Source organism: Sabethes cyaneus, chromosome 3 (assembly GCF_943734655.1).
Source record: "Sabethes cyaneus chromosome 3, idSabCyanKW18_F2, whole genome shotgun sequence".
NCBI classification, from domain to species: Eukaryota; Metazoa; Arthropoda; class Insecta; order Diptera; family Culicidae; genus Sabethes; species Sabethes cyaneus.
The window spans coordinates 248,316,370-248,343,515 of record NC_071355.1 but is presented as its reverse complement, the minus strand read 5'-3'; the positions used below and the strand labels follow the sequence as shown (position 1 = coordinate 248,343,515).

Sequence of the window (27,146 nt, the reverse complement as noted above, 5' to 3'; positions counted from 1 at the left end):
GAACTTGTTGAATTCGGTACAAAAATCGACCGAACTTGAGTTAAATTAAATACGCGCTTGCGGGAAATAGAGGGACAAAAAATCTCAGTGAATATTTTTCGCTAACAATTTACAAACGTTGGTTCATTTAAACGGTGATGGAACACCTCACCGTTCTGCAATTTATCGCCGAAATGCATTCTGTATTATATTTCATGTGTCATTGCGGGCCATGTTGGGGTATGGGCCTTCTAACTCATGAACATCTTTTGCTCCCTGTTTGTTATCTTGCTATCAACAAAATCGCTTGCTGTGAAGGAGAGAATACCGGTTTTTTGGATTCGGAATGTCGCTACATGAGCGACACACTGGTTGACAGCACTCAACATCTGGTAGAGTTCACTGGTCAGGACTAATGCATAAACGACTCATCTGTATTCTCCAATGCTGTTTCGTCCGACATGTCCAACAGTAATATGTACTCCAAATCTACGTATCGGGCATCTCAATGTTCGAGGTCTTGAACACCATATTGATGGTCAGAAACTACTTCTCGACAAAAACTAGTACTAGTACTAGCCTCTCCTAGTTCGATGATTAAATTAAAAACGTTTACCGGCAGTACCATCTGTCTGTATGTTATTCAATATCGCTATTGAAGGTGTGATCCGGCGAGCGGGTATCAAATCGAGAGGAACGATCTTCAGCAAGAGTAGCCAATTCCTTGCCTCCGCAGATGACCTCGACATCGTTACTAGAAACCTGAGGACGGCGAAGGCAATCTACGCCAGACTAAAAACGGCGGCTAGGAGGATAGGGTTTACAAATCGATGCGTCGAAAACCAAACATATTGTAGGAAGAGGTTTCAGAGAAAGCGACGTTTGTTGCCTCCCACGGACAGTGACTATTGACGGAGATTCCCATCGTACACCTGGCGAAAGTTGGGAGACTACGGCGGGCCGGACACGTCGAAAGGATGCCGGACGACTATGCAGTGGAATCCGTTCTCTTCAAGAACCCCACCGGCACCAGGAATAGAGGGACTTCCGTGTGTCGCGATGCGTAACGAACTTGCGACGAGTAGCCTTAAGTAAGTAAGGCAGTACCATCTCGGACCATGAGGAAGTGTACTTGATAGAAGCTGCAGAGAACCGCACCCCGTACCATGCGCGTCCGAAACTTTCGGGTCATTAATCGTCTCCAACTGCAATTCGACTTCCTAGCAAGAGACCTTCAACACATGTACGCTGCTAAGGATTCTTCGATAAAGGTGGGTCTACTTGCTGCTGAACTGAAGAATCTACTCCAGCACCATGTCCGTGAGCGCACAATCGTCATACGTGCCAAACGAACACTCTGGATCACGGAAAGTATCAAGCATGCTGGGCCATGCCGGAGTGGATCTTAAATCATAAGCATGCACCCTGAATGCAAACCAAACAGAACCAGAGGAGATAACCAGTGGTAGGACTATATCCGAAAACGTGGCAGAGCGCAAGTCAAGCCTGAATACCGTTCACACCCCTCCACCGTTCGATGATTGATCGAGGTGCAGCCGGCAGTTATTTAAGGCATTATTCAGGCTTTATTTTTTCTTAACACGAGCCAAAAGCGATAACTTTGTAAGGAAAGGTCCTAGAGATTTGAAATCTTCTGAAAAAACGTGTATTTTGAGTCCTTCAATAATCGCCTAGAACCATATGTTCTTGTAAAATGCAACCAACATAAGCTAAATATGAACAGCTAACTTTCAGCGAATTTCTGAAGAAACTGCTCTATAGCTCTGCACTCGATAGAGTTAGAAACGTGATTCCTTTAACAAAGTTGTTTGCCTTTATATTTTCTACAACTTTGCCGAAAAAACCATATGTCTATCTACTAACACAAAAGAATGGACGTGTATCGAGGCTATAGCGAACGCGAAACACATAAAACGTATGCTTGCCGTACTCTCATTTGAGTGGTTGGGGACAAGCGAAACCCATATAAGTTTATAGTACTCGACTTAAGCTTTAAGATGAAGCGCTGATTTCATAAATTCGCTTGCCCCATTTTACCCCACGGGCACGTGAAGCTATGGAAATTTAAAGCTTGAATATGCGATAACTTAGCAAGTAAAGGTTCAAGAGATTTGTGGTCTATTGCAAAAACGACGTGTATTTTGAGTGCTTCGATAATTGCCTAGAACATTGAATTCTTGTAAAATGCAACCAAGAAAAGCTAAGTATAAAAAACCAATTTTTTAAGAATTTTTAAATAATATGCCCTATAGTTCAGCACTCGATAAAGATAGAAATTTTATTTCTTCAGCAAAGTTGCTTGTTTTTACATTATTTACAACATTGCCGAAGAAACTTTATTTCCTAACACAAAAAATTTAGTTTTTTATTTTCATTATAGTAAGCAATGACTAACTTTTGACAATTTTAGATTAAGGGGGATATTCATACGAACAAAAGTACTGAAGACCATAAATAATAAATTGAAAGCAAAAGAAACTATGAAAAAAGTTACGCTTTTCGCCCTTTTGGACCACTGTGGAATGAAAGCGACGTACCGCAGCTGTTCGCCACGGGACATCAAGATCGTCATCGGGGTATGAACAATCAAGTCGGCAGGATACGAATCTACAGACCGGTGCGGTGACAGGACCTCACGCCAACTCGAACGATAACGGTCAACCTGGTCAAGGCCTGGTAATCCGATGTTACCTCTTTCAAACGTAAAAATATCCACAAAGCTATTTGGTGATCACCTGACCAACGTTTAATTAAGTAGTTGAATAACCCGCAATATGCCAGAATTGCTACAATATACTGCTCATTTTCAATATATGCATACTGCTCATACAGATGAAATAAGCTCAGCATTGTCAATTTGAAACCAACGATTCCAGCGCATTACATGTTCGTGTTGTTCTCTACATTTACTCATTCTCGACAATAGTGAATGAAATCAAGTGTGAATCATTCATTCATTCATTTTAAATTCCGGACAACGGCAAACGAAATAACAATAAACGTAAACATTGCTCTGAGGTTTTAATTAATTCGCTTACGCCAGGTTTTGGTTGATTTTAAAAGCAGGCAGTTTAAAAAACTAAAGTCTGAGATCTACAATATCAGTCAAGAGCAATAAAATTAACTAACAGGTTAGTCAAGCATTCATTCAGCATTGCAATTGAGGAATGATATTGTTCTGAAGGGTAGAAAACTGAGAAAGATAGGCACTGTCAGCAGTGTAGTATCTCAGTCCATGGGGCGTAGTGCTCGAAATTGGCTGACAATCAGTGTCCTCAAATGCAACATACGAAATTTTACCGTCATTTGGGTTTTTGCCGTGTCAGGGGTTGCAGCTCATCACTAAATTTTGTCTAAATTTTGTTTGTAAAGCATCGGATAGAATATTTTTCGAAATAAAATTTTTTTTGATAACCTTGTTAAAAAGCATTCTACTAACCTAATATAAAAAAAAGGTTTTTCGATAACTCGATAACTAACTTTTCATTTTTCAATAGTCCTTAATCCTGGGGATGATATTCAGTATGTTTTAAGGTGCTGGTTCACTCTTGCTAGGTTCACCAACATTTTTTTTACTGTCTATTACTAACACTCGAACCTACTAAACCAAACGCATCGGTTTCTCATTTCGTTTTGTACTAACTGGTTGATCATCCCGACCGCATATTTCAATAATCGAAGTAACGTAGAAATTTTCAACCCCCCCTGCTTTGCAGCAACTGCGCCACTGATACAGAATTATAGCAGGATGAGCAATGCCGAGCTGTACGCCGAAGCCTATCCGGATCGGAGTACGTACGGCGAGCTGCCCCGGCGCCACCACACCAACAATAAGGTCTGACAAGATGGCCCTCGGTATCATCACCACCAATTCCAGCTTTCCACTAGCGGCGACGGGCGTCCGCGTCTGCAGCTGCTAAATGTGACAACAACAACAGTCGTAGGTGCAGCGGACAACGACGACGGCGGCGGCGGCGGCGCCATCGACAACACTGATGATGACGCATTCTTTGAGAATGTCGAACGGAAAATTCACTACAACAACAATAACAATATTTATAAGATATTTTTATTTTTCTAATAAGATGAACCAAAAGAAGAAGAGGAAGAAACGCGGTAGCGGGATGTAAGCAAGCAAGCACAGGCAGGCATGAGCGAAAAGCGAAAAACTCACACTCAATATGAGCAGGAGGAAACCGAAAATCAAATAGACGTTTTTCTCAATATAAAATAGATGAAGAAGATTAAAAGTTTTTTGGACGTGAGACGTGAGTGATTTAACGGATGGAGTGAAAGAGACAGAGAGCGAGCGAGAGTGTGAGATAAGGATTAAAAACATAGTATTAGGGTCGATTCTAGACCAAGCTAGTACAGATCAGGTTGATTGCAGGAGACTAATTTTCATTAGCGTGTGAAACATATTTGATTGATCTAAAGCGATTGGTTCAAATCCAATGGATAGCATTAGCTGCTTGTTTCCAACGGTGTTATTGATTGGGTTTCGGACTGGATTGTGATTTCGAAAGCATACAGCAGCATTTTCGAGCACGACTAGTAGGAATCGTTCATGATTGTTTCACCAATAAGTGTTAGGACAATGGAAACGTATCAAAAAACGGTGATGGAAAACTGGTTAGATGAGTTGTTTTAGCGCCCTCAGTTTGAGTAAGAGACAAAACGAAACGAAAAATAAAACAACAAAACATGAAGAGACATTCACTTCAACTTTCCTTCGGGTCCAGAAAAAATAGTGAACACAAAACAGAAGTTTAAACAAAAAAAAAGTTAGTATTGCTAGTGAAAAGAAAAGTATAACAGAAAACATAGCAGCAGCAGCAAAGCGGGAGTATGTAAACTGTGAATTGCTTCTTTTCCTATTTTCTATTTTCCTCCGCTACGGATTGGCGTGTGCGCCGTCACAATTAGATTGTGGTTGACTGTTCGATGGATTATTTTATGGATAGTTTTAGATATGTATAGCCGAGTCGTTTCGATTCGTCGCGTTGGCTGAGGGGCTGACGAAGTTTGCAGTTGTGCGGAAAGTGAGGAAGCAAAAATTCTATCAAACCCGTTTGTTCAAAATTGTACGTCACTTTCCCATTCCGGCATCCTTCTTAACGAGCAACAAGTACCAAAACTTGAACTAATTTCGTTGGCAGAATATGTTCGTCAGTGGAAGGTTGTACTGGTTTTCCCCTGAAAATATTGTGAAATTTATTCTCTTTATATTTGACCTCCTCAGCAGAAGACTGACCAGACAGCTATTATTCTACTTATAAAAATCAGGCCCAATTTCATACTTTGATCAGTAACAATTTGTCCTTTGGCTACCAGGTACTATCCAACAAACGGTACAACCTTCCGAACCTAGACGAAACCGAACGCCAACAAGCATGATCTGTAATATGTGATATATCTATATATTTTTTCGTCTAATACCAATAAGATAGAAAGAGTGCATTTTTCATCCTGTGAACACTGTGGGTAGAAAAGACACTCGCACATCGTTCAAAGTATTAAAAAAGGATTTGGTTTTCCGGTGGCTTCACCACCCGCGATGGTTTACTACACTCATTATTGCTAACAAAAAAAAATCTAGGTACGTAGAAACGCGCAGAGATCGAACGTTTAGCACGCATTTAAACTACAAATTCTCCTCAATACTGCCTCAAGCAACAACACTCCAATTCGACGAGCAAACGAACAGAGTTTGATATTCCGCTGCCAAATTGTCGCACGCGACGCAGGTACTCAATAATGGCAAAATGAACAAAACCCTCACGATTTTATGTTATTCCACTTGTTCCTGCAATGGAACACTAAGCTAGCTAGCGTTAAGATTGTTCGGATTAATCTAGGCCAAAATATGTAATTTTATCTAGTTACAATGAATTTTCCCCGATTTCCGCAGGACCTTGAGTTTTCTTTTTGTTGGTGCGTTGGTTTTAGTCCAAATCATTGCTTGTTTTTTTCTGTTTCTTCACCTTTTATTCTCTCTCGTTGGAGAAGTGTTGATTACTGAGCTCCTCTAAGAAACGGAACAAAAAAAAAACTTTGTCTCTAGTTTAGTTAGGAATTTTCGATCCACTTAGGTATCGGCGCTTCAGTCCGGATCAACGGAAACGGCTAGCTATGAGCAACAGGCGATATTTCATAAGCGGCGAATTTAGGAACGGCATTTAGAATCACTGCGATAAGTTCTAGACATATATTATTATATTCAAAGGCGGACAAAGATGATAATAATTGAAAGGATAACGATCAAACACAACAAAAAAAGCAGAAGAGTCCCAAACATCACGCGATTAGGTTCGAAAACCGTGAGGAACGGGAAAGAAAAAACAAAAGAGAGAGAGAGAGGAAGGAATGTGTAGCGAAAATGATGAGAAATTGCGGAAAAGCGAAGAACAAAAACCAATATATATATAAAGATCTATTTTTTAATTTTTATTATATACATTCATATTAGACATATTGTAAATTTAGAAGCGAACAAGTCTCCTACCAGTAAAACAAAGCAGCAACGGAACAAGACACGATTGGAACTACAACACTTCTTTGCAGACGGGATTGTGCGCATGCGGGGAACGTACCAAGAAGAAGAAAGAGACAGAGAGAAAGAGAAAGTGAGGTTGTAATTGAGTGAAAAACAAAAAATGCGTAGGGAATGGGTTACAAATACAAAAAAAAAGAACCGCATTGACCGCAACATTTAGTACTGGATCGTTTATTGTGTAACACTTGTAAATGTTTGTAAATAGGGCATTCATCTGTCATGCTCCAGAGTTGATGGCGCAGAGATGAGATGACAAGCAGAGATCTAAATAAAGAACAGCAGGAAGAAATAAAAATTTCCAAACTATGTGCTGTGATTGAGATTGAAAAGGAAATAGACAAAAGAAGTTACTTAGAAGTTACAAATTACTATTTTAGTTTGATCTTGAGGAGACCCAGCATGAAGTGAAATGCGATTCCGAAGATTAGCAGAGGACCTCAGCAGGATTTACTTCTGTAGAGGAGGGAAAACTGCGCAAAACACCAATAAATTGTAGGACTCTCTTCAAGTCTTCTGATTTTGAAAAAGCGTTCGACTGGTTAAAATACGAAAACATCTAAGGTGCGAAGGATTTTATCTCATGGTGCAAACTGCCGCACAACGGCGTCTTATATAGGAATAGGAACCTATCAGATTCAATGCTGGAGTGAGACGAAGATGTTCTTTTATCGTTACGGATGTAATCTTCATTGGAGTCACTAATAATAAACAACTTACTGTAGCCGAAAACAACAAAGAAATGGCCTGAAGCTTGAAATCCTGGGGCTGAGCAAAGGCTGCTGACCGGGTACTGGCAAACACAAGACATCATCCGGGCAAGTCTTGCTCAACTCTAGCATACGAGGTGAAAATGCTACTCGAGAAAGAGGAGTTGGATTCCTACTGGGCCCGGGGCATGTGCAGCAAGAATAATCGTTACCAGATTTAGAACACGGGTTCGAAACCAGTTACAGCAAGCCAGTACTATGCGCCAATAGATGCTGCTGACCTACAAGAGATAAAGAGCTTCTACAGCCAGCTGAACAGCGCGGTTCAGAAAATTGAGGGTGGTAACTCAACCAGGAAACGACCAGGAATTTTTTCACCGGGAAAAATTAGAATCTTAATGATGCTTTAATTACTTATGTGTGAATGTCCGCTGGTTTGGCAGAACAAAAAAGTCTCGTTTCCCAACTGTCGACGGTCATCTGCCATGGCTTTCATCTGTCGTCAGGTAAGGTTCGTATCAATAGTTGACGGTGCAGGCCGCCATTGTCCTCTAGGTCTGCCTCACCTTCTCCCCTTGTGGATTCCAGTTGAGTGTCTTCATGCAAATTTCGTTCGCTTCTCTCCTCAAAATATGTTAGCTCCACCTCCACCTACGCTTCCAAATGTCTGTTTCTATTTGGCGCTGGTGATATCGACGATCGAGTTCCGAATTGGAAATGCAAGTCTAAGGCCACCAAGCCCGAATAATGTATCCAGCAACGATTAACGAAGACCTGTAGTTGTCTCCGTTTGTTACGCACGTATCGCAGGCAATAGAACGGATCTTACCAAATTGAAAATTCGTGTTAGGATCGGTGAAGTGGTCTAATTTGAGCGCCAAACATTTCAAAGATCCAAAAAGTCAGCGCTGGTCATTCTGATTTATGTGTCTACAGGTCTTGATACCAACGTCTGCGATTGTGTGACTACCAAACTATTGAAAATCTTCCACCTCCCCAGCGTCCGTTACTGTGAAATTCGAGAGATTGTTAAGGCTCACTCACACAGACTTGGTCTTTCCGGTGTTAACTAGGAGACCTGCTGTCTTGCGGAGTTGTCACAGAGACCATCAAGCTTTCTCTGCTTATATTGCCATTGGGTGAGCAAGAGAATGTCGTCGGCTAGAGCGAGGTCATTTAATTACTCCACTGTCAAAGGCCCAATGGTCCCAAATAAAATTTCGTCCATAACGACGAGGATCACTAGCGGTGAAGGTATGTATCTCTGTCTCACTCCTGCAGCAACTTCATATGAAACCTTCTCATGTTGAGCGTTGATGGTATAGACTAGCTTATCAGGAACTCCTCTACGCCTTAGCCTGCCCCAGAGCCCAGATGTTTTCGTGATTTTGCTTTGCTCGTACTTCGAATGTTTTTTCGCAATTAAATACCAGAATAAGACAGCCCTGGATTTCGATGATTTGCTCCAATATTATACTGAGCGCATCTCGTAATCTGATCCACAAATGATCGGTCGACACGGATCAGGCGAGCTACATGATCAGGGCCGGCGCTTTCCTTAAGAAAAACAAGCAACTGCTTGGAGCGCCACTTCAAGGGGGCGCAACTGTAGCATTAAATAAATAAGTGGTTAACATAAAACTTTCTTCCTTCTCCTTTAGCAGCATAAAGCCGGGATGACAAGTGGTGTATCTAGAGTTACTCTCCGTTGTATTGGGTCCTTGGGCTATTTGCCACCAATGCGTTGAGCATCTCGACACAAGCAAATCGGTTTCAACCTGGTCGAGCCATCTAGTAAGTTGGGTCTCTCTATTCCTAAGGGCCCTCATACACGTACGAACGTGTTGGCCGAAAATGTTGGTGCAATCATGTTCGATCAACACTCTCGCCTGTGTATGAGCGCCACGAACCAAGCAGGCAAAAGAAGATGTTGGGCTTGTCGCGCGACCTGAATAACCCGCTAACATTTTATTCGTTTCCAACCCAACATATGCGTACGTGTATGGGGCGCTTAAGGCCGATGAAGGTCTAGAAGAACAGATTCACTGCACGGTCATCTGGTATTCTTGCGACGTGACCGACCCATCGTACTCTCCCAACTTTCGATGATTGTACTTTGAGAATTATCCCAAATAGTGCCTGCAGTGCATGGTTCATACGCCTACGCCATTCTTCGCTTTCCGTTTGCGCTCCACCTCCTCCTGATGAAAATCTATTCGCAACAAAATACAACAATCAAAACACTCAGGTAAACGCGATAAACGTGGTGGGAAAGTGACATTGATGATATTAAATTATTTAGAAATTTTTCGGGAGACATTTTCGAATCACTTCAGAATCTGCAATCAGCAGATTCATCTGCGATGAAGTAGCAAGGTATGCGGACGAAGTTTCTGAAGTAACAGGAAATATGAGCCGAACTTTTTTGAAGGTTTATCATTCTAGTAATGGGTTTCAAGAAACCGACAATTATTCAAAAGAAATGGTAGTTGACTGTGCTGTGACCAGTGTTGCAAAACCCGCACTTGTGTGGGTTAATTTTTTCACACACTTGTTTACTTGTTCTAATCAACACGCCGGTATAGGCATTCCTTTCGAACTCCCGCTCTTGTTTATTCATGCACTACAACGACTTTTGCAAGTGTGTAATTAGCTAACAGCCACGGTCGTCGCACTCGCAAATCATTGATCACTCGCGAGAACTCGCACTCCCACCCGCGTGTCGAATCGAGGGCGTAGGACGAAGAAAAAAACAAAAAGTAACGCAAAATCTGTATCCCAGTGTGCCGCTAGCCCTCACGGGTAGCTGGTTGCTCACGAGTTGTTTGCCTCGTGAGTGGTTATGCAGAAGGACGCTACGAGACTGTGCGTTTGCGAATGTGTAGGTAGTAAAATGTCACAGCAACGCCGGCTGTTTTTCGTTTGTACTGTGGAGCGACAAGTTTGCTAGCGCCGGCCCTGGCACATGATGCCGCCCTAGTTCCCGTATTCAAATAGGTTCCCTTTCTTGATGACTTTTACCAAGATACCTTGCATCCAGTCCACCGGAAATGTCGCAGTTTCCCAGATGTTAATGAAGAGCTGATGCAACATTTGCGGTGGCAATAGTGGGTACTGGGTATATAGGCTTTCAGCATTTCGGCTGAAACGCAGACTATTCCTGATGCTCTACAAGACATTAAATATTTGAGAGCGGCTTTAATTTCAACTAACGACGGCACCTCGGAGATGACACGGTCGCTGCGACGTACTGCGATATTTAAGACGCGGAAGAGTTGTTTAATTGTTCAATTCAACGGTCGATCAGTAATTGGCAAGCTCTGACCTTGAGCCTCGCATTGGTGCTAACATCACCAAAGGGATAAAAGATTCCTACAATGAGTGGTTATGACTATTGGCAGTGGCCCTTTCTCCCGCCTCAATTAGATAGCTGACTTTGGCTCCGTTGTTTCGTTTACAAGACTTCCAGCCCTCTCCAGCTTGACGTATCGTCCCTGTCTTAGTTCCTGTCTTAGTCGTTCTGATTCGTGACGCTCAATCTTGCTTTTTGCCGTGCTTGGAACTAGGCAACGATCGTTTTTATTGTTTATCCGCATGAGCCCTCTGGGCCAACTATTGGTTCCAGTATTAGAAGCGACATACGGCAAGCTTCTCTTGCCAGTTGAGCCAACTGGTCAAATGAGGCAACTTGCCTTGGTTGGTCTGTGTCGCGCTTTTCGTTCTTTTCTTTCGGGAGCAAATTGCAAGTGCGACTTACGTCGGCTAATATATCCAACAGACTGAATTTCCTTTCGTTTCGCTCCGATTCAAATATCTCTCATTTTCTCAACGATCAATCGATCGCCTTTGCGATGTCGCTTTCGCTTTGTCTCAGTATGACTCAGGGCGCATACAATCGAACCGTGCTGTCGACCTAATTTCAGATTTCGAGTAGTCTAATTGTACACTCTAATTTGTGGTTATCCATATTGCACTTTATTATACCGACTTTTTACCAATCCATGTCATATCTGCTACATTATCCCCCTTCTCTACTCTGCGGACACGGGTTGCAACTTGTGACAAAATAAATTGAGTTATCATCAATCGACTAATCGAAAGGCACTATTGGGACCACAAATATGACAATTGGGTGGGCACTCGCCAACCTAGCTATATTTTACTTTACTTCAAATGTATGTGAAATTTGCCAGTTTATTACACACATATATTACACCCGTTTTTATGATGATAAACATGGCAACTTGATTACCCCTTTGCGTAAGATACAAATATAAGAGCAACTAAAGTAGTAAATAAATCAATATGACCTCGTATTGAATATCTATGCATAAGTGAATCACCACATTTTTACTAATATATTGAGTTTCTCTCTTTCTGTTAGTTCAAACTTCATTTTTAAAACAAACAATTTTAAGAAATCAGCAACACGGCCTCTAACGACAGCCCAATGTAACTAGCAACACAGATTCAATACGTTCTTATCATGACTTCATGCGACGACTACCTGTATCGAGACTGGACACACTGTCAGATATGTCTAACAGGCCTAGTACCCTTAGTACCTTCGCCTTCCATGGAAGATGGTGGTATTAGTTTATATACATGCTATTACTCTGACATCTACAATATTGTTTGAATAATCACGCTTCGCGATTTTGCGTATCATCCTTGCGCAGGGGCCATGCTAATCTTCTCCTCTGTATCGTTCCAATTTTAGTATATGTCCAGCCGAAGCTAGGACAAATTGTCATGTTGGAAAGCATCATACATCAACAGCCTACGCCAAAAATCTTTATATATTTATTGAGCTTGCTAAGTCCAGTGCAAAAGGCAATAAAAACATCGTTTTTCACCGTACCGTCTGATTTTTTTTACCGGGGTATAATTGGGCGAAACGTGCATAATCTACCAAAAGTAGCTACAAATCGCGCGTCGGTGCGTAAGGTAAATATCAGCAATCTTAATGGGTTTGTTCCCTGGGTAACTGGTAGTATTATCCTTTTATGTGTATAAGGGAACCTGCTTTACCCAATCTTGAATTCTGTATTCTTCGCTTTATGTGCATCATTACAATTAGACCATTTTAGGAACTGACAACATTGCTGATATCGATGTTACCCTCCCGTGTGGTACCTTGTGTTATGTCAAGTACCAACACAACACTGGGAAAGCGCAGCATCAACATCAGCAAGCTCCAAATCTACTGTCACGTAAAATGCGCTATTGAAAAACGTTCCGAATACGAGCGATACTGCCCCGCCGCATGCACTAACCTATTGTCAAGAAACCGCCATAGCAATGGGCGATATGCTCATTTTCAAAGTGCACACAAAATGTCATGCTCAACCTCACCACTCTCCCAAACACGACCGCTACGAACCGTGTGCCATGTACATGCAATATTCGACACAAAATTCACATCAAAACTCGTGAGCACAACTACTCTACTGTCTCATGACAACTCCAAAGGGTAAACCGCGCAGCCTCATCCTCATGCTCTGCATTAATCATCCAAAATTTAACTCACCAATAGATTCTACCACTTCCGGCTGCTAAAGTAAATAAGACACTTTCGAAACTCAACCTTGTTGTCCAAATCGGTGCGGCATTTTGAGCAAATCCAATGCTCGAAAATCTTGCTATAAATCTATCACCGTAGTTCAGATTTACTGAAGTAGAGCACAAATGCCATACTCCATGCCATTATTTTTATGAGTTAAATCACTGAATGAAATTTCACTTAATGAATTGCATCCAAGGGACTGGCAACCCAATCCTTACTTTATGTGTTTGACAGTAGCCAACATCTACTACCGGCGTGGGTATTATTTGCACAAATCTGGCTAAGATTTGAAAATAATACCCGTCTGCCAGCATACTGGCTTTGCAGAGTGAAATGAACAGAACGTATAACAGTGTCATGCTCTCTCATTTACGCAAATGGTTAGATGGTGATTGCATAAACATGGCTGCCTAGCAGTACCGTGATTGCATCGCATTTTGTTTTTTTTTCTTTCATCCAATCAACATGAACACATATCAACAAACACTTCAATAGTTATTTGTCCAAATTTCACGATTATTGCTGTAAAAATATAAATTTATAAATCACTAAACGTCCTCTTTTGCCCATTACCTAACTTAGTTTTTATGTTTTTTTGCATTACTCTCAGGCATTGCCTGCACATCATTTCTTTCACTCTATACCATATCTTTTTTTTTGTCTCGATAAATGTCGTTTATTTTTGTTCATATTTTTTTTTTTTGCTGACACCAACGAATTTTGGTACCATCTCTACACAAACTTTTTTCCGTCTAAACGGCTTGTTTTCTACCAGTTCTTTTCTCTTTTTTTTTCTTTTTTCCATATGTATCAAAGAATTATTTTTTTTACTATTTTTGCACAAACTTTTTTTATCAGCCGAATGCCATCTCTTTTTTTGCTTATTTGCTTTCATTTTTTTTTTTACTGAATGCCATCTTTGCACATACATTTTCCTATCTGAAGCCGTTTTTGCTTACACGTTTTTTTTTCTCTGAATGACATATATTTTTTGCTTAATCGTTTTTTTTTTCACTGACTGCCCTAATTTTATTTTGCCTGCTCATTCATTTTGTTTGTCTCCATTTTTTTTTAACTAAGTCCAATGAATTTTTTTTTTTGCCGCCATATTTTATTTTGCCCACTTCACAGTTCCAGCTCATTCCTTATACGTACGGTCGTATGAATTACCGTACTTCGCACACTCTATAGGTTGACATATCTCCTGTCACGTAAAATGCATTACATTTTTTTTTAGATTTGCCTATTATTGCTGCTTATTATTTTTAAATCCTAGGTTTCATCATTGGTTTTAACTTACCGAGGTGGAATCCTACCAACTGTGCCATTGTCGCGCTTTTCGTTCTTTTCTTTCGGGAGCAAATTGCAAGTGCGACTTACGTCGGCTAATATATCCAACAGACTGAATTTCCTTTCGTTTCGCTCCGATTCAAATATCTCTCATTTTCTCAACGATCAATCGATCGCCTTTGCGATGTCGCTTTCGCTTTGTCTCAGTATGACTCAGGGCGCATACAATCGAACCGTGCTGTCGACCTAATTTCAGATTTCGAGTAGTCTAATTGTACACTCTAATTTGTGGTTATCCATATTGCACTTTATTATACCGACTTTTTACCAATCCATGTCATATCTGCTACAGTCTGCAGTCTGTAAAATAATCTGCGGCCACATTCCGCAATCCTGAATTTTTCAGGATTTGATTCAGTATTTAGCGGTTTATGCGTGCCTTGTCGTCTCTGTAATCTATTGTCTCTGTAGGTTCTATGCTGACGACGGCGGACATATTGAATGGATTATTTGCTAAATTGGTTCTGTAGCATATAACAAATTAGTTTAGAGACAAATTAATACAAAATTACATACATTTTTCAGTTGAATGCACTTGTTTCATAATTTGCAGAGAATTTCTTGAAAAGCTTTTTTTTTAGCCGTGGGCTGGTTCTTGAAAAGCTCCCAGAACTCACCCAAAGCGTTTATATAGCACAATAAAGATATTAAGCAATGCGGGACACTTTCCGGGAGTCCGCTTTCCGGGACAAGCTATCCAAATCTGGGACAGTCCCGCAAAATCTGGGGCGGCTGGTCTGCCTATGGTAAAGTGTTAGTCATGAAAAACGACAAAGAGAAATAGGACTATTTTTTACCTACCTCTTTAGATATTTATTTTTGCATGAAAATCAGAATTTGAGGTTCATTTGAGTGTACTTTCATGAAAAAATAATCATTAGCTTGATCGCATCGTATGTTTTCTGTACAACATGGATCGATAAATATTATTGAACACAATCGTGATGAAAAAAAATCATTTTATTTTTACACCCATAGATCAAACAGGTATCAATTTTACGTTAAATTGCTGTACTACCTGCTGGCGTGTAGGCCATGAGCCCGGCGGTTAGTGTAGGGTATAACAGTTATAACTGTTTGTGGGATTTGACATGAGGTATTCATGCGCATTCACGGGAATGACACTTCCAATACCAACCTATACAAAAAAAACGTAGCCAACATAGAGCGGGCCCAAGCTGACAGCTTCATAGATGGGCTCAAGCTGACAACCGAGTCGGATGTATAAATTGTTAAATTTTGTTAGTTTTAGTTCGATTTTAGTCAAGGTTTTAGCATCACATAGCCAATTTCAGGCAGACAATTAATGCGAAATACATGAAACTGTGAAAATGGTTAGATAAATTCGTTTTGTGAAATCGCTTTGCGTTTGCCGCCTTTTTCATGTGAGCAACGAAAATGTGACGTCATATCAGCCCCCTGTGCGCATTACGTTTGTGTTCTCTTTTTTGTCGGATGGACAAAAATTATCTGTGTTGAATACCGCTCAAACTGTACTGCTCTAAGACCACTACTTGTCGTGTGGGGATGTAGCTCAGATGGTAGAGCGCTCGCTTAGCATGTGAGAGGTACGGGGATCGATGCCCCGCATCTCCAAAGTTTTTTTTTGATGTTTAACAAAAAATATGTTTTGCTTCTTCAAGTAGCGGTATTATATTGCGAATAATGTTTATGCTCAAAATGCTGTGCTCTACCGTTGACTGCCAATACTATGCAAATAGTTTTATTTAATATTAAGCAGCAAAATAGGGCATTTTTCAAAATTATTGTACAAGTTTGGGTTCCGGAAGATAGTTTCTGGATATTCTTTGTCTTCTGTGTTTTCAGAAAACTCTAAAGAAAATGTTCCGATTTTTCGGACTTCGCTTATTTCAAACATTCATACCAAGTATCGTGGGGGTCGGAAAACTAACGACCGACCCGTCCTGTGCCGGTTAATCGGCAGTTTTTCAGCCAAAACTAGAAAGCAAAAATTAACGGAAATGTAAAACTTTTACCATTAAAATGCTTAAATTCGACGAATAAAAAACAAAAAGTGTATAAACTGTCTGTGATTTACAACATAGTTTTTTTCGACTTTTCTTGGGAATTTTCCACCACTGCGGAAAATTTTGTGAAAAACTAAAAAATCAGAGGGGTTGTGTACAAGACACGACCGCATATATAGGTGACGCAGGACTATGTAAGTCTCTTTGTAGTGATAGTGGCATGTATTCATGCTGGTAATTATTCGATTCTTTATGTATACATGCTATATGCAACATATATACATGCTACATGCGTTGTATGTAACATTTATCAAAGTAGTAATAATGCATACGTTCGATTCTCAAAAGATTGTGCATTTGAAAACAATTTAACAAAATCAAGAACACAAACTATTGCTTTCCTGCTACCTTACTGAAATTAAAGATTGTTTTTATTATCCATGTTTTCCCACGTTGAAAGGATTTTACCAATTCAATCCTATTTTATCAACAGCACATCTTTTCACTACACTTCTAATGAAACGGCAAGCATGCGTATTCATACAGAGTCGTATTATAACCGAACACTACAGCTCTAGCACATTTTTCCAAGACAGATATCAAATTCGCCGAGGTTTAATCGTCTCGCAGTAAAGAATTTGCGATCTGTTGGGACGACGAACTTGTGTCATTTTTTCTGGCACACTTCCCTAACACAGACATCAAATTGGACTAGGTTTAATCGCGTTCTTAAGAAATCTGTTGACACGAGGGGGCTTTGTCACTCTCTCTGGCGTACTTCCCAAGCAAGGACATTAAAATGGTCTAGGTTGAACCGCGGTGTTGAGAAAACTTGTTGAAATGAGGAAACTTAGTCACTTGTTTTGGCTTACTTCCCGAGCATAGATATCAAATTGGTATAGGTTTAGATCATCGTAAAGAATCTTCCAACCAATCACGAAGCGAGAATTCTGGTAAAACATAGGTTTATTATTTTCAATTTTTCAATAGTTCAACATCAAGAATCCATTCTTTTCTTCATTTGGGTCAATTCTTACAAGATTTTCCGATCGATTGGTGTAAGAATATTGAAAATCGATCGGAAAACCGCTGAGCTATTAGCGCTCAAAACCTTTCATTTTTCGTGACGCTCGCATTTTTCGATTTTTTGGAATGACACCCTATCTCAAAACTTGCCGTAAGACGTAGTCCTACGTCAAAAACTAAAAAACAGCCAAATACCTTAAGCTTTTGTTTTGGAAAGCCGTTGTTGGAATCAGGGCTTAAAAAGGGATCGCAAGTTGAATGTGACTGCCGTGAATGCGAACTTTCCGCATTCAAACTCCGATTTTTGAACGATCATTTGACCGTTTTTTTAATCCAGTCAAACTGCCGCTTGCGCTGCTGCCGTCGTACAATTCATGCGGCATCTCAGCAAAAGCAAACAGTCGATCTCCCGTTTTGCTTTGCGCTTTGAGAATATAAACTGCAAACTGACTGGAAGCATACGGTGACGTATTTTTTCGTTTCTCTTTTTGTCTCCAAATCGGCTGCTCACAGTAAAAGTTTGTCACCCAGACGTCGGTCCGACGCAAGCAAAATATTCGTTTGTATTGGACGGAGTCCGACCGACTTCTTCCATGCACATGTAGTGGTTGTTTTTTTTTTGTAGTATTGAATCATACGATTGTGCGGTTGCTTTTCGTTAGCGTGGTGATTGCCAGTCATTTGACTGTTTTGCAGTCATTCGCTGCTCCAAACGGTAAAGGCAACTTGATCGAAACGAAAATGTCAAAAAGTTTTAGAAGCCGTTCGTTCTGCAGCGTGCAGTCGGTGTTTGACTGAGCAAAATGCCAGTTGTGTTATGCATAGCATTCGTATTCCACCTCTAAACGGGCGGTGTGAACTTGAATGCGCGTTGGTGTGACTGCGGTAGAACAAAAAGGATCGGTCGAAGCCCTGGTTGGAATTGACGTCTAACTTCTCTGCCGAAGATAATAATATTATGCTGTACCTCTTCTGAAGTAAAAAAACTAAAACAAGTTAACTATGAATGAAGTTTTTAATTATCATTCTACCATCTTATGTTGGCCTTAAATATCGTATAAGTTAGTTTAAGGGCATAGTTTTGCAGTTTAGAATTGTTTCTAAGTAAATAGGCAGCAAAAATTGCAGTACATTTTAAGAAAAACCTGTAGCTGTCCAGAATATGATTTGCGTATGATGCTGGCACGGTAATGGAAGGAATAATTTTGAATAAAAATGCCTTCTTTTTTAATGAAAACAAATACAAAAGTCTAGAAATTTTTAAATTTTTATTTTAATTTAATGGTTTCAACTTTTTTTTTAATTTTGGATAAATTTTGAAGTTTTCAAAATAGCACATTCTCCGCAGTGGTATGCCCGATTTTTGAATCAATTTCCGTGGCCCTCCTAATCTGTTTTGTTCTTTATTCCATGTTACTCGCTCCTAGCCACGAACAAATAGGTAGTAGAAGTATTTCTACTCTTTAATAATAGAAAGTTCAAAAATCAATCGTAATCTTTCGTAATATTTGAGACTGACGGAAATTTGAGTAGATCATATTGAGAAAAATTTATCGCATGTCTGAAAAAATCCGTTACATTATCAAGTAGAATGTTTCAAATATATTTTAGATCACATTTTGTATCTTTTGATATGTTTTAGGGAACGGCTAGTTATCTGCCCGGCTAGCTCAGTCGGTAGAGCATGAGACTCTTAATCTCAGGGTCGTGGGTTCGAGCCCCACGTTGGGCGCAAGATTTTTTTTGTCGCGTAGAAATAAATAGGAAGTAACTGAATCCATGTAAAACCTTTTACTCATTCTTTTTGATACTAAAAAGAGCAAAAATTTTACTCCGAGTAATGTGATGTCATACTACACTATAATCACCTTCGGGCAGCGGTGTATTGTATAGAGTTAGATACGTGAGTGTTCCTCCTTCGACTTTTTTTTATCCAACACCCACCAGATTCGCCAAGTTGTGGTGTCTCGAGCATACGAGATCGATCGATCTCGCTGCGCTGATCGTGTTTCATCACTGTTCATTGCGAAGCGATCGGAGACAGTCGTTTGTTCGTTCGCATTTAGCCTTGCTTCATTCATTCATACATTCAAGAACAGATCATAAACGCACGTAGCATAGCAAGAACATACGGCACGCCCCTAGTAAGTACTTAACTGCACTACATACGAGCAGCAACAGGAGGAACCGTTAGGAGAAAAAAAAGCAAAGAAAAAAAGGCAACACGATGAATCAACCCGTCAGTTGTTTACCAGTGACAGCCACGAAAATGTCGAAGACGAAAAAGGTGCTGGACGATGCCCGTGAAACTCAGAATCGGGAGGTCGATCTCGTCGATAAGGGCATTGCAACGTTCGAGGAACTGCCCGGACTACGTAAGTATTCGAATGGAGCGGGAATATGTGTGCGATCGGACGGAACTGGTATTTCCTAATTTGGAAGAAACTACTTTTTGTGTTTACATCCCGTGAAAAAAATCCGAGAAGCGATGCTCGGCACGAGTGACGGATGGGCCGCGTGTGTTCATGCCAGACAGAGACGCATGTAGAGTTGTGAATGAATCACAATATTGTAATGAGTTTTGTGTTGAAATCATGCTTAAAATTGCGAAAAATGCGGCATTTTTAATGTTTTTCTAACTATTTCAGTGAACATGACGTTTGTGACTAGAATTACTTTGAGCCATAATAAGTTGAAAAGTGAGCTGTTAAACATAAACATGCTAAAGATAGACACAGTTAAATTCATTCATAATTTCAGCTGTTCCACCGGGTGTTGCAAATTTGATCAATCTGGAAATTCTGAATCTGTCCAACAATCAGCTGGAAGAGCTGCCCCTGTCACTGTCTTCGATGCCGAAACTGCGCATCCTGAATTGCTCCATCAATCGCTTGAACACGCTGCCCCGCGGTTTCGGTGCCTTTCCGGTGCTGGAGGTACTCGATTTGTCGTACAACAATCTGAACGAAAAGATACTGCCCGGTAACTTCTTCATGATGGGTATATGCTTCCGATGTGGTACAGAAAGATGATCTTTATTGATAGGAGATTGTTTTTTCTTCTTCTTTTAGATTCGCTACGCGCTTTGTATCTGGGTGATAACGATTTCGAGTTTTTACCGCCCGAAATTAAAAATCTGAAGAACCTTCAAATAGTAAGTACCCAATGTTTGGTAAAATGTACAGCCGAATCTTTTCATTAGATTGAACACTTATTTGTTGTATACATATTTTGTTTTAGTACCATTAATTTGTTCAAAATTTTAGTTTAAACCTAAACCTAACCTGGTGCTTTTTGTCGATTCATTTTATACTTAAATAATCTTAAATAGTATTTTCACGTTTGAAAAATTTTTGTATAACACTCGATAGTAATTTTTTTCAATTAAAAGATTTTCATTCAATTTTATATTCCATCCTCAATTTGGTAGCAAAATGAATGTTGGAATGAATTAGACCAATATGCTTACGAGTCGATAAAGAAGTGAGTAGGATTATGTTTAAAAACAACCATTTTTTTACGATTTTGGGTTGGTGATTTTACTTTGCAGATAAGTTTTTTTTTCAGGAAAAAATTCTGTTTATGAATATTAATTATTTAAACGTCGTTAAAAACTCTTCATCATACGCGAACCGTTTCTGTACAAACGGGTTTGTGGTTTCACCCCATAGTTGTATTCATGAAAGTGAAGCCAAAACGTCGTAGTTGTCACATAAGTTAAAGTCCTCTTCCATCCCTGTGTCCATCACTCCGCCAGTAGCGTCCAAGCATTCATTCCTTAGGCACGGGTCGCGTTACACCGAGGATTGGAGTCCTCTTCCGCATTTCGCTCAGAATGTCTGCTGAACACTTGCGGCGGAAGAGACACCACAAATTTGCCATGGAATTGTCCGCAGCTGCACGCCGGGCAACAAATCTTAACACTCCTCCTTTATCCTTGTGACTTGTGACAGACAGCTGGGGTTCCGATCCGATTTCCCCATCTTGTTCACTCTTTTAGAGAGCCTTTTTTGGGATGGCGGTTCATCAGCAAAGGTCCGTTACTGGCGGATTTGGATAAGTACTTAGTACCTAGTAGAAATATCGAAAATGGGCAATTCCCAATCATAAACTTGTGGACAATAAAGTGGATAATAGGGACAACAAAGTGTGCGCTAGAAAGAATTCTGCAGGGTTTCTGAATTCTGTTGGTTGTTTACACCTAACTTTAATCATTTCAAACTTGTTATCAGTTCATTCATGTTTGATATGTACAACGATAGGTCATTTTGTTATAAATGAATTGATTTTATTTAGGGCATGAAGACTTATTATGATTATTTATATAAGTAGTTTAAACAAGGTCCTAAAACTCTATTCTAAAGCTTTGATCATCATACATACGTGACCGTTTTAGTCCGTTCCATTCACGAAAGCTATACCAATACATGTTAGATTTGTCTGGCTCTTCTTCATACAGCGTGTTTAAATTACTGCATCAATAAGGTTCATATGAATACAAAAGATGAATATAACAATGCACCACCACCAACTTCCTCTATAATTGTATGCACAATTATAATCATTCCGCTTATCATTGTCAATATCAAAAGTCGAAAACTTTGTTCCCAAATTCTGGCCAAGTGAATCTCCTGCAGTCCCAGTGTAGTTTCCCAAACTGCTCAAAGTATACATAGTCTCTGAGTCTCCTACTACAAATCGGTCGTACTGCGCCGTCACAATTGTCCTATTGCAGTCCTTCAGTACAATATGCAGCACGTGGGGTTTACCCTTCGTCAGTTTGTGAATTTTTTCCAGCTCCAACCAGAACTCTCCGCCAAGATCTCCGAAGCCGAATTTGTGTTCCTTCCAACCTGTAAAAAAATCCACAGAACCATCATATCGGTTTTGGATGACCGTCCAACCGCCGCCTTTGTATTGCTGTTCGCAATAAACTTTGAAGGCATTGGAAATCGAAAATCCGTCGAGTGGCCGAATGTAGTACAGCCCTGGTCGATAATCGGATATTTCCGCGCACGTTTGTGGCAAATTTGCCGCCGGGAGGAAACGTGACGCTAACATTCGGTATACAGTTTTCTCTAAATCCTCGATCTTGGAGTTGATCTCTTGTATTCTAAAAATAGAGGGAAGAAAACTCCGATGATAGCGTTGATGAAGACTAAAAGTCTGAATTAATCTACTTTACCGTGTGACGAGGCTTCTTTGCTGCAACAATTGATATTAATTTAATAAATTTTCTAATACTCATATGAATAAATATATAATTTGTTTATTTGTTTATTTATTGTACATCATCTGACATAAAAGTCTTAATGAAGCGATTAAAATGAATTACTTCTAGCTAATCTATTTTTAAACATAAATGGGTTCGCCAAATTCGAACAGATGTTCAACGCTATCAAAAATTCTCACACAAAACGTTGTTGGTTCAAAATAACCGAAATTCGTCCGGTGAAACCGGCTTACAAGCATCGAGGATGGTCGCAGCACACGTTGTGATGCACGGAAGTTCATCATAGATAGCAGGTTTTGGGAGTCTATTTCACCGTTAAGCACTTTCGTCACGAGTAAGGCCTGTTGTAATTAGCGGCGTTGTTCAAGTGTGTCTAATCCAACTAAGCGGTAACGATCCGGATAAGAGGGCAGGTTGGCAGGATCTCGCCAAGGTAAATCCCTCAAAGCTAAACGAACGAATCTTCTCTGCACACGCTCAATCTGTAAGTTCCAATCGAGCTGGTGCGGGGTCCAAACCACACACACACACACACACACACACACACACACATTTTTCAGTATCGGACGTACAAGAGAGTAGTACAAGGTTTTCAGGCAATGAGGATCCTTGAATCCGCTTTAGACACGATCGCCGTGCGCTGCCTGTCGAATGTCAGCTTTCTGTCAAGAATAACTCCAAGGTCATTAACGTGATCCACTCTCTTTAGCGCTTGCCCATTAATAGAATACTCGAAGAGAATCGGCGTTTGAGTTCGGTGAAAAGTAATTACTTCACATTTAGCAGTGCTTATAAGCAAGGAATTCAGTTTACACCACGTCGTAAATTTATCTTATAAAAGCTGCAGATGATAACAATCTTCTAAGCTACGGATCGTCAAGTAGATTTTGAAGTCATCGGCGTAAGCAAGTCGACATCCATTGTCTGTGGCATGAGCTGCGTCATTGAAAAATATAATATAAAGAAGTGGGCCAAGAATGCTACCCTGCGGTACACCAGATTCGTTTGTGAATGCAGATGATAAATTCGATCCAAGCTTGACTTGTAAAACTCTATCACACAGGAATGATTTCAGCCACGTGACAAACCGTTGAGTAGCACCCAAACGCAAAATTTTGGTTAGCAGTGTAAGGTGATCAATTCGGTCAAATGCTGCCTTCAAAACTTTATATATTACGTCAACTTGTGCTTTACGTTCGGTTTCCAAAATACAGTTCGACACGAAATCCAAAAGGTTTGTAGTCACGGAACGACCAGGTACGAATCTTAGTGGAACTCAGAATAACTTATGACAACATCTTTCTGGCATCTTTCGATTGTAGCTACGACGTAATTATGCTAACGGAGACTGGGTTAAATGACAGCATCAATTCACTGCAGATTTTCTGTACCTTATTCATTGTTTTCCGTTGCGACCGATCCAGTGTTAACAGCGACAAGCATAGTTTTGGCGGTGTGTAAATTGCTGTTGCCGAGCGGCATGGTTGTTCCCGCATTAACACATATAACGGCAAGATGCCGGAGCAAGTGTGTGTCTCTGCTACGATGCGGGGTCATCGTTTCCGGATGTGCAATATTTACATTCCTCCCGACATAAGCCGATCAGTTGATTTAATTGAAGAGCACATCGGCACCGTCCGTGAACTCTGCAACAAGGCCTCTCAAGGTGACACGGTCCTTGTGTCCGGCGATTACAATCAACCCCGCCTTGCATGGCGCAAAGATGAGAGCGGTACTGTTCCTAACTTGTCATATTTAACTCCAGCGAATATAGCATTGGTCGATGGCATGGACTTCTTGACCATGAATCAAATAAATCTACAACTGAATAACAACGGCCGCTCTCTAGATTTAGTTTTTGTGTCTGAGGCCAGCCGTACTGTGGCTACCACTTCAGAGGATCCCCTACTACCAGTAGATCTTCATCATCCTTCACTGGATATTCGTATTAATGTGTGTTGCGTACTTTTGGGGTCGCTACCAACGACTGATGAACGCAGGATAGAACTTAATTTCCGGAAAATCGACTTCGATAGACTTTCTGCTTACCTATCAGCTGTAGATTGGCACTGTATCCACAATTGCGTGGATGTTCATGGTATGGCCTCCCTGTTCGGCGATGTTATCCGTCAATGGCTAAACTCAAACGTTCCAGTGAAAAGAAAACCAATTTCACCTCCATGGAGTACTCCTCTTCTTCGTAAAGCGAAAAGGGACCGCAATCGATTTATGCGTCGTTTGAGGACTAATAGATCAGTGGTGTTAAAGAACAATTTCAAGAGTGCGAGTGACAACTACAGAAAGTTAAATGCTGCACTTTATAAGTCGTACGTTCTAAGGGTGCAGTTTGGTTTGCGTCGGAATCCAAAATCCTTTTGGAGTTCTGTGAATACGAAGAGGAAAAATCAGTCAATCCCATCTAACATGGTTTACGATGGCAGATAATCTACGAGTGAAGCCTAATGTCTCACTAGATTCTGTAGACCTGGATACGTTTGAAATTTCGCCCGTCATGATTGTTGCTACCTCAAAAAAGTTAAAAAGCTCGTACGTTCCTGGACCGGATGGAATCCCGGCTGTTGTTTTCTGTCGCTGTGCTAGTTCTTTTGCTGAGCCGTTAGCCGCCATTTTTAACCGATCATTCGTTGCGGGAGAATTTCCTGCGCGCTGGAAGCTGTCAAGTCATACATGTTTCCCGTGTATAAAAGTGGTGATCGTCGTGACGTCAGAAATCACCGTGGGATTACTAGCCTTTTCGTCGCCTCGAAACTGTTCGAGATTATCGTCAGCGACCGAATTTTACAAGCAACGATGTCTTATATCTCCTCTGACCAACATGGTTTTATTCCCGGCAGATCCGTAACTACAAACTTGTTAGACTTCGTTACCATTTGTTCGACGGCTATGGAAGGCAGAGCGCAAGTAGATGTCATCTATACGGATCTGAAAGCGGCTTTCGACAAAATTGACCACAAAGTGTTACTGCGTAAATTGTTGCGAATGGAAGCCTCGAGCAGATTGGTGTCGTGGCTTTCATCCTATCTGATTGAAAGAACGCTTCATGTCAAACACGGTCTAAGCATCTCGTCACCGTTTGTTAATAAATCTGGAGTTCCACAAGGGAGCAATTTAGGACTACTTTTGTTCGTCGTTTTCTTCAACGACGTTGCATGCTCGCTTGGTTATAGATGCAAACTCATTTACGTCGATGATTTGAAAATTTACGTAGTGGTGCGCTGTATCGAGGATTGCCTCCATCTGCAAATGTTGCTGAACGTGTTCGTCAATGGGTGTCAGCTGAACAAACTTGTTATCAGTATCGCAAAATGCAACGTCATAACCTTTCATCGTTCTACAGATCCGATTATATTTGATTACCATATTGACGGTACTATTCTGAATCGAGTGGACCCTGTAACGGACCTTGGTATTCTACTGGATCCTAAACTTACCTTTCATGCGCACTAAGTCGATCATTTCCAAGGCAAACCGACAGCTTGGCTTCATCTCCAAAATTGCCAAGGACTTTACGGATCCGCTTGATCCGTGCTTGATTTCCGGGCATCAGGATGGACCTTGCGACAGCGATCATTAATGCAGCTAGGATTTTATCGAACACGCTATGGTTACAACCAGCCTATCGCTGCGATGTTCACACTTTAACCTTTATATAACATTTATCGCAGCGAGTGGTCGTGGGTTCGAATCTTAGTAGAATCAAGCCATTCGGTGTCAAGTGACTTTAGCATGGGTTTATTCTCAGGCCCCTCCATTTACCCTTCCTTCATGCTGAATTCTATATTTACCCTCTGAAGCCTCTTGACAGTGCAAATGTCCCTCCTATAGTTTAAGTGTACTGGTCAGCGGTACGAATAAGTCCTCACCAGGGACGGCTATAATATGGGATAGTACTGGCAGTGAGGAATAAGTGGGTAAAGTAGATCAAGCTTTGAAGGAAGGGTAAACCTCAATACATACAAGCACGCATAAAATTTAATAAGCATATCGCTCACTCAATAGCGATTATAGCAAAAAGAAATGCAGTGCAGGTCATACAGCAAACACCCGGGCGATATTACAATAGATCAACTAGGTATACTGGTCGCAGTAATGAGTCCACACATGGAAAAACAAATAACATTTATCGAAAAAATTACAAGGGGAAAGTCAAGACTCATTTGTTCAATATTTTCCAAAGTTTTTTAATGATCGCCACTAACGAGCTCCAAAAATGATTTCTAAACGACATCACGAGATGTTTAGGTTAACAAAAAAATATTTTTATCTCCGATTTAGCTAAAACATTGCATAGGTATTATCTTTGCAAAAGGTGTCATTTTATGATATCAATTCTTCAGATAAGATCCCGAATACAACTGCTTTTTCAAAAGGGCCTATCCAAACATGATATTATTGTAAAACAGAATCGAATGAATGAAATTCGGATGTCCTAGTGATTACTATACCTTTATACTATATATTCGTTTAGTAAAAAAGCGAAACATTGCATTGAACCAGTCTAATTGATAACCCTAGGTGCATGCTTTCTTCGCTAGTCAAATTGGTGGCAAATTTCTTATCAACAACCGTATGCAACTTATGTGAAATTTGACCATTGAGCTATTTGAGCATTGGACCATGAGCATTGGATGACTAATAATTTCTTACAGTGAAACAGTCTTGAATTAACTTACTGTAGAAGCACACACGTTTCACTGTC

The 27,146-nt window shown here is 40.5% G+C and overlaps 2 protein-coding genes and 3 non-coding genes across 7 annotated transcripts in view; 4 read left to right on the top strand and 1 right to left on the bottom strand.

The window, feature by feature from the left end:
• Positions 1 to 6,850, top strand: part of LOC128741437 (disintegrin and metalloproteinase domain-containing protein 10) — a 131,780-nt gene extending 124,930 nt beyond the window's left edge. For all 3 annotated transcript variants that reach the window (XM_053837252.1, XM_053837254.1, XM_053837253.1), the window contains exon 15: positions 3,717 to 6,850. The gene's annotated coding sequence lies outside the window, so the exon portion shown is untranslated. The remainder of the gene's footprint in view (positions 1 to 3,716) is intronic.
• Positions 6,851 to 11,897: 5,047 nt separating this feature from the next.
• On the bottom strand, positions 11,898 to 12,007 carry LOC128744848 (U6 spliceosomal RNA). Its single transcript, XR_008412470.1, has one exon. It is a non-coding gene; the product is annotated as a U6 spliceosomal RNA (small nuclear RNA).
• Positions 12,008 to 15,702: 3,695 nt separating this feature from the next.
• On the top strand, positions 15,703 to 15,775 carry Trnaa-agc (transfer RNA alanine (anticodon AGC)). The gene has a single exon. It is a non-coding gene; the product is annotated as a tRNA-Ala (tRNA).
• Positions 15,776 to 18,852: 3,077 nt separating this feature from the next.
• Trnak-cuu (transfer RNA lysine (anticodon CUU)) lies at positions 18,853 to 18,925 on the top strand. The gene has a single exon. It is a non-coding gene; the product is annotated as a tRNA-Lys (tRNA).
• Positions 18,926 to 19,237: 312 nt separating this feature from the next.
• LOC128739249 (ras suppressor protein 1) overlaps positions 19,238 to 27,146 on the top strand; it is a 28,421-nt gene continuing 20,512 nt past the window's right edge. The window contains exons 1-4 of the mRNA XM_053834722.1: positions 19,238 to 19,568; positions 19,842 to 19,892; positions 19,954 to 20,193; positions 20,265 to 20,347. Coding sequence (XP_053690697.1) covers positions 19,421 to 19,568; positions 19,842 to 19,892; positions 19,954 to 20,193; positions 20,265 to 20,347 — 522 coding nt within the window. The 5' untranslated portion in view covers positions 19,238 to 19,420. The remainder of the gene's footprint in view (positions 19,569 to 19,841; positions 19,893 to 19,953; positions 20,194 to 20,264; positions 20,348 to 27,146) is intronic.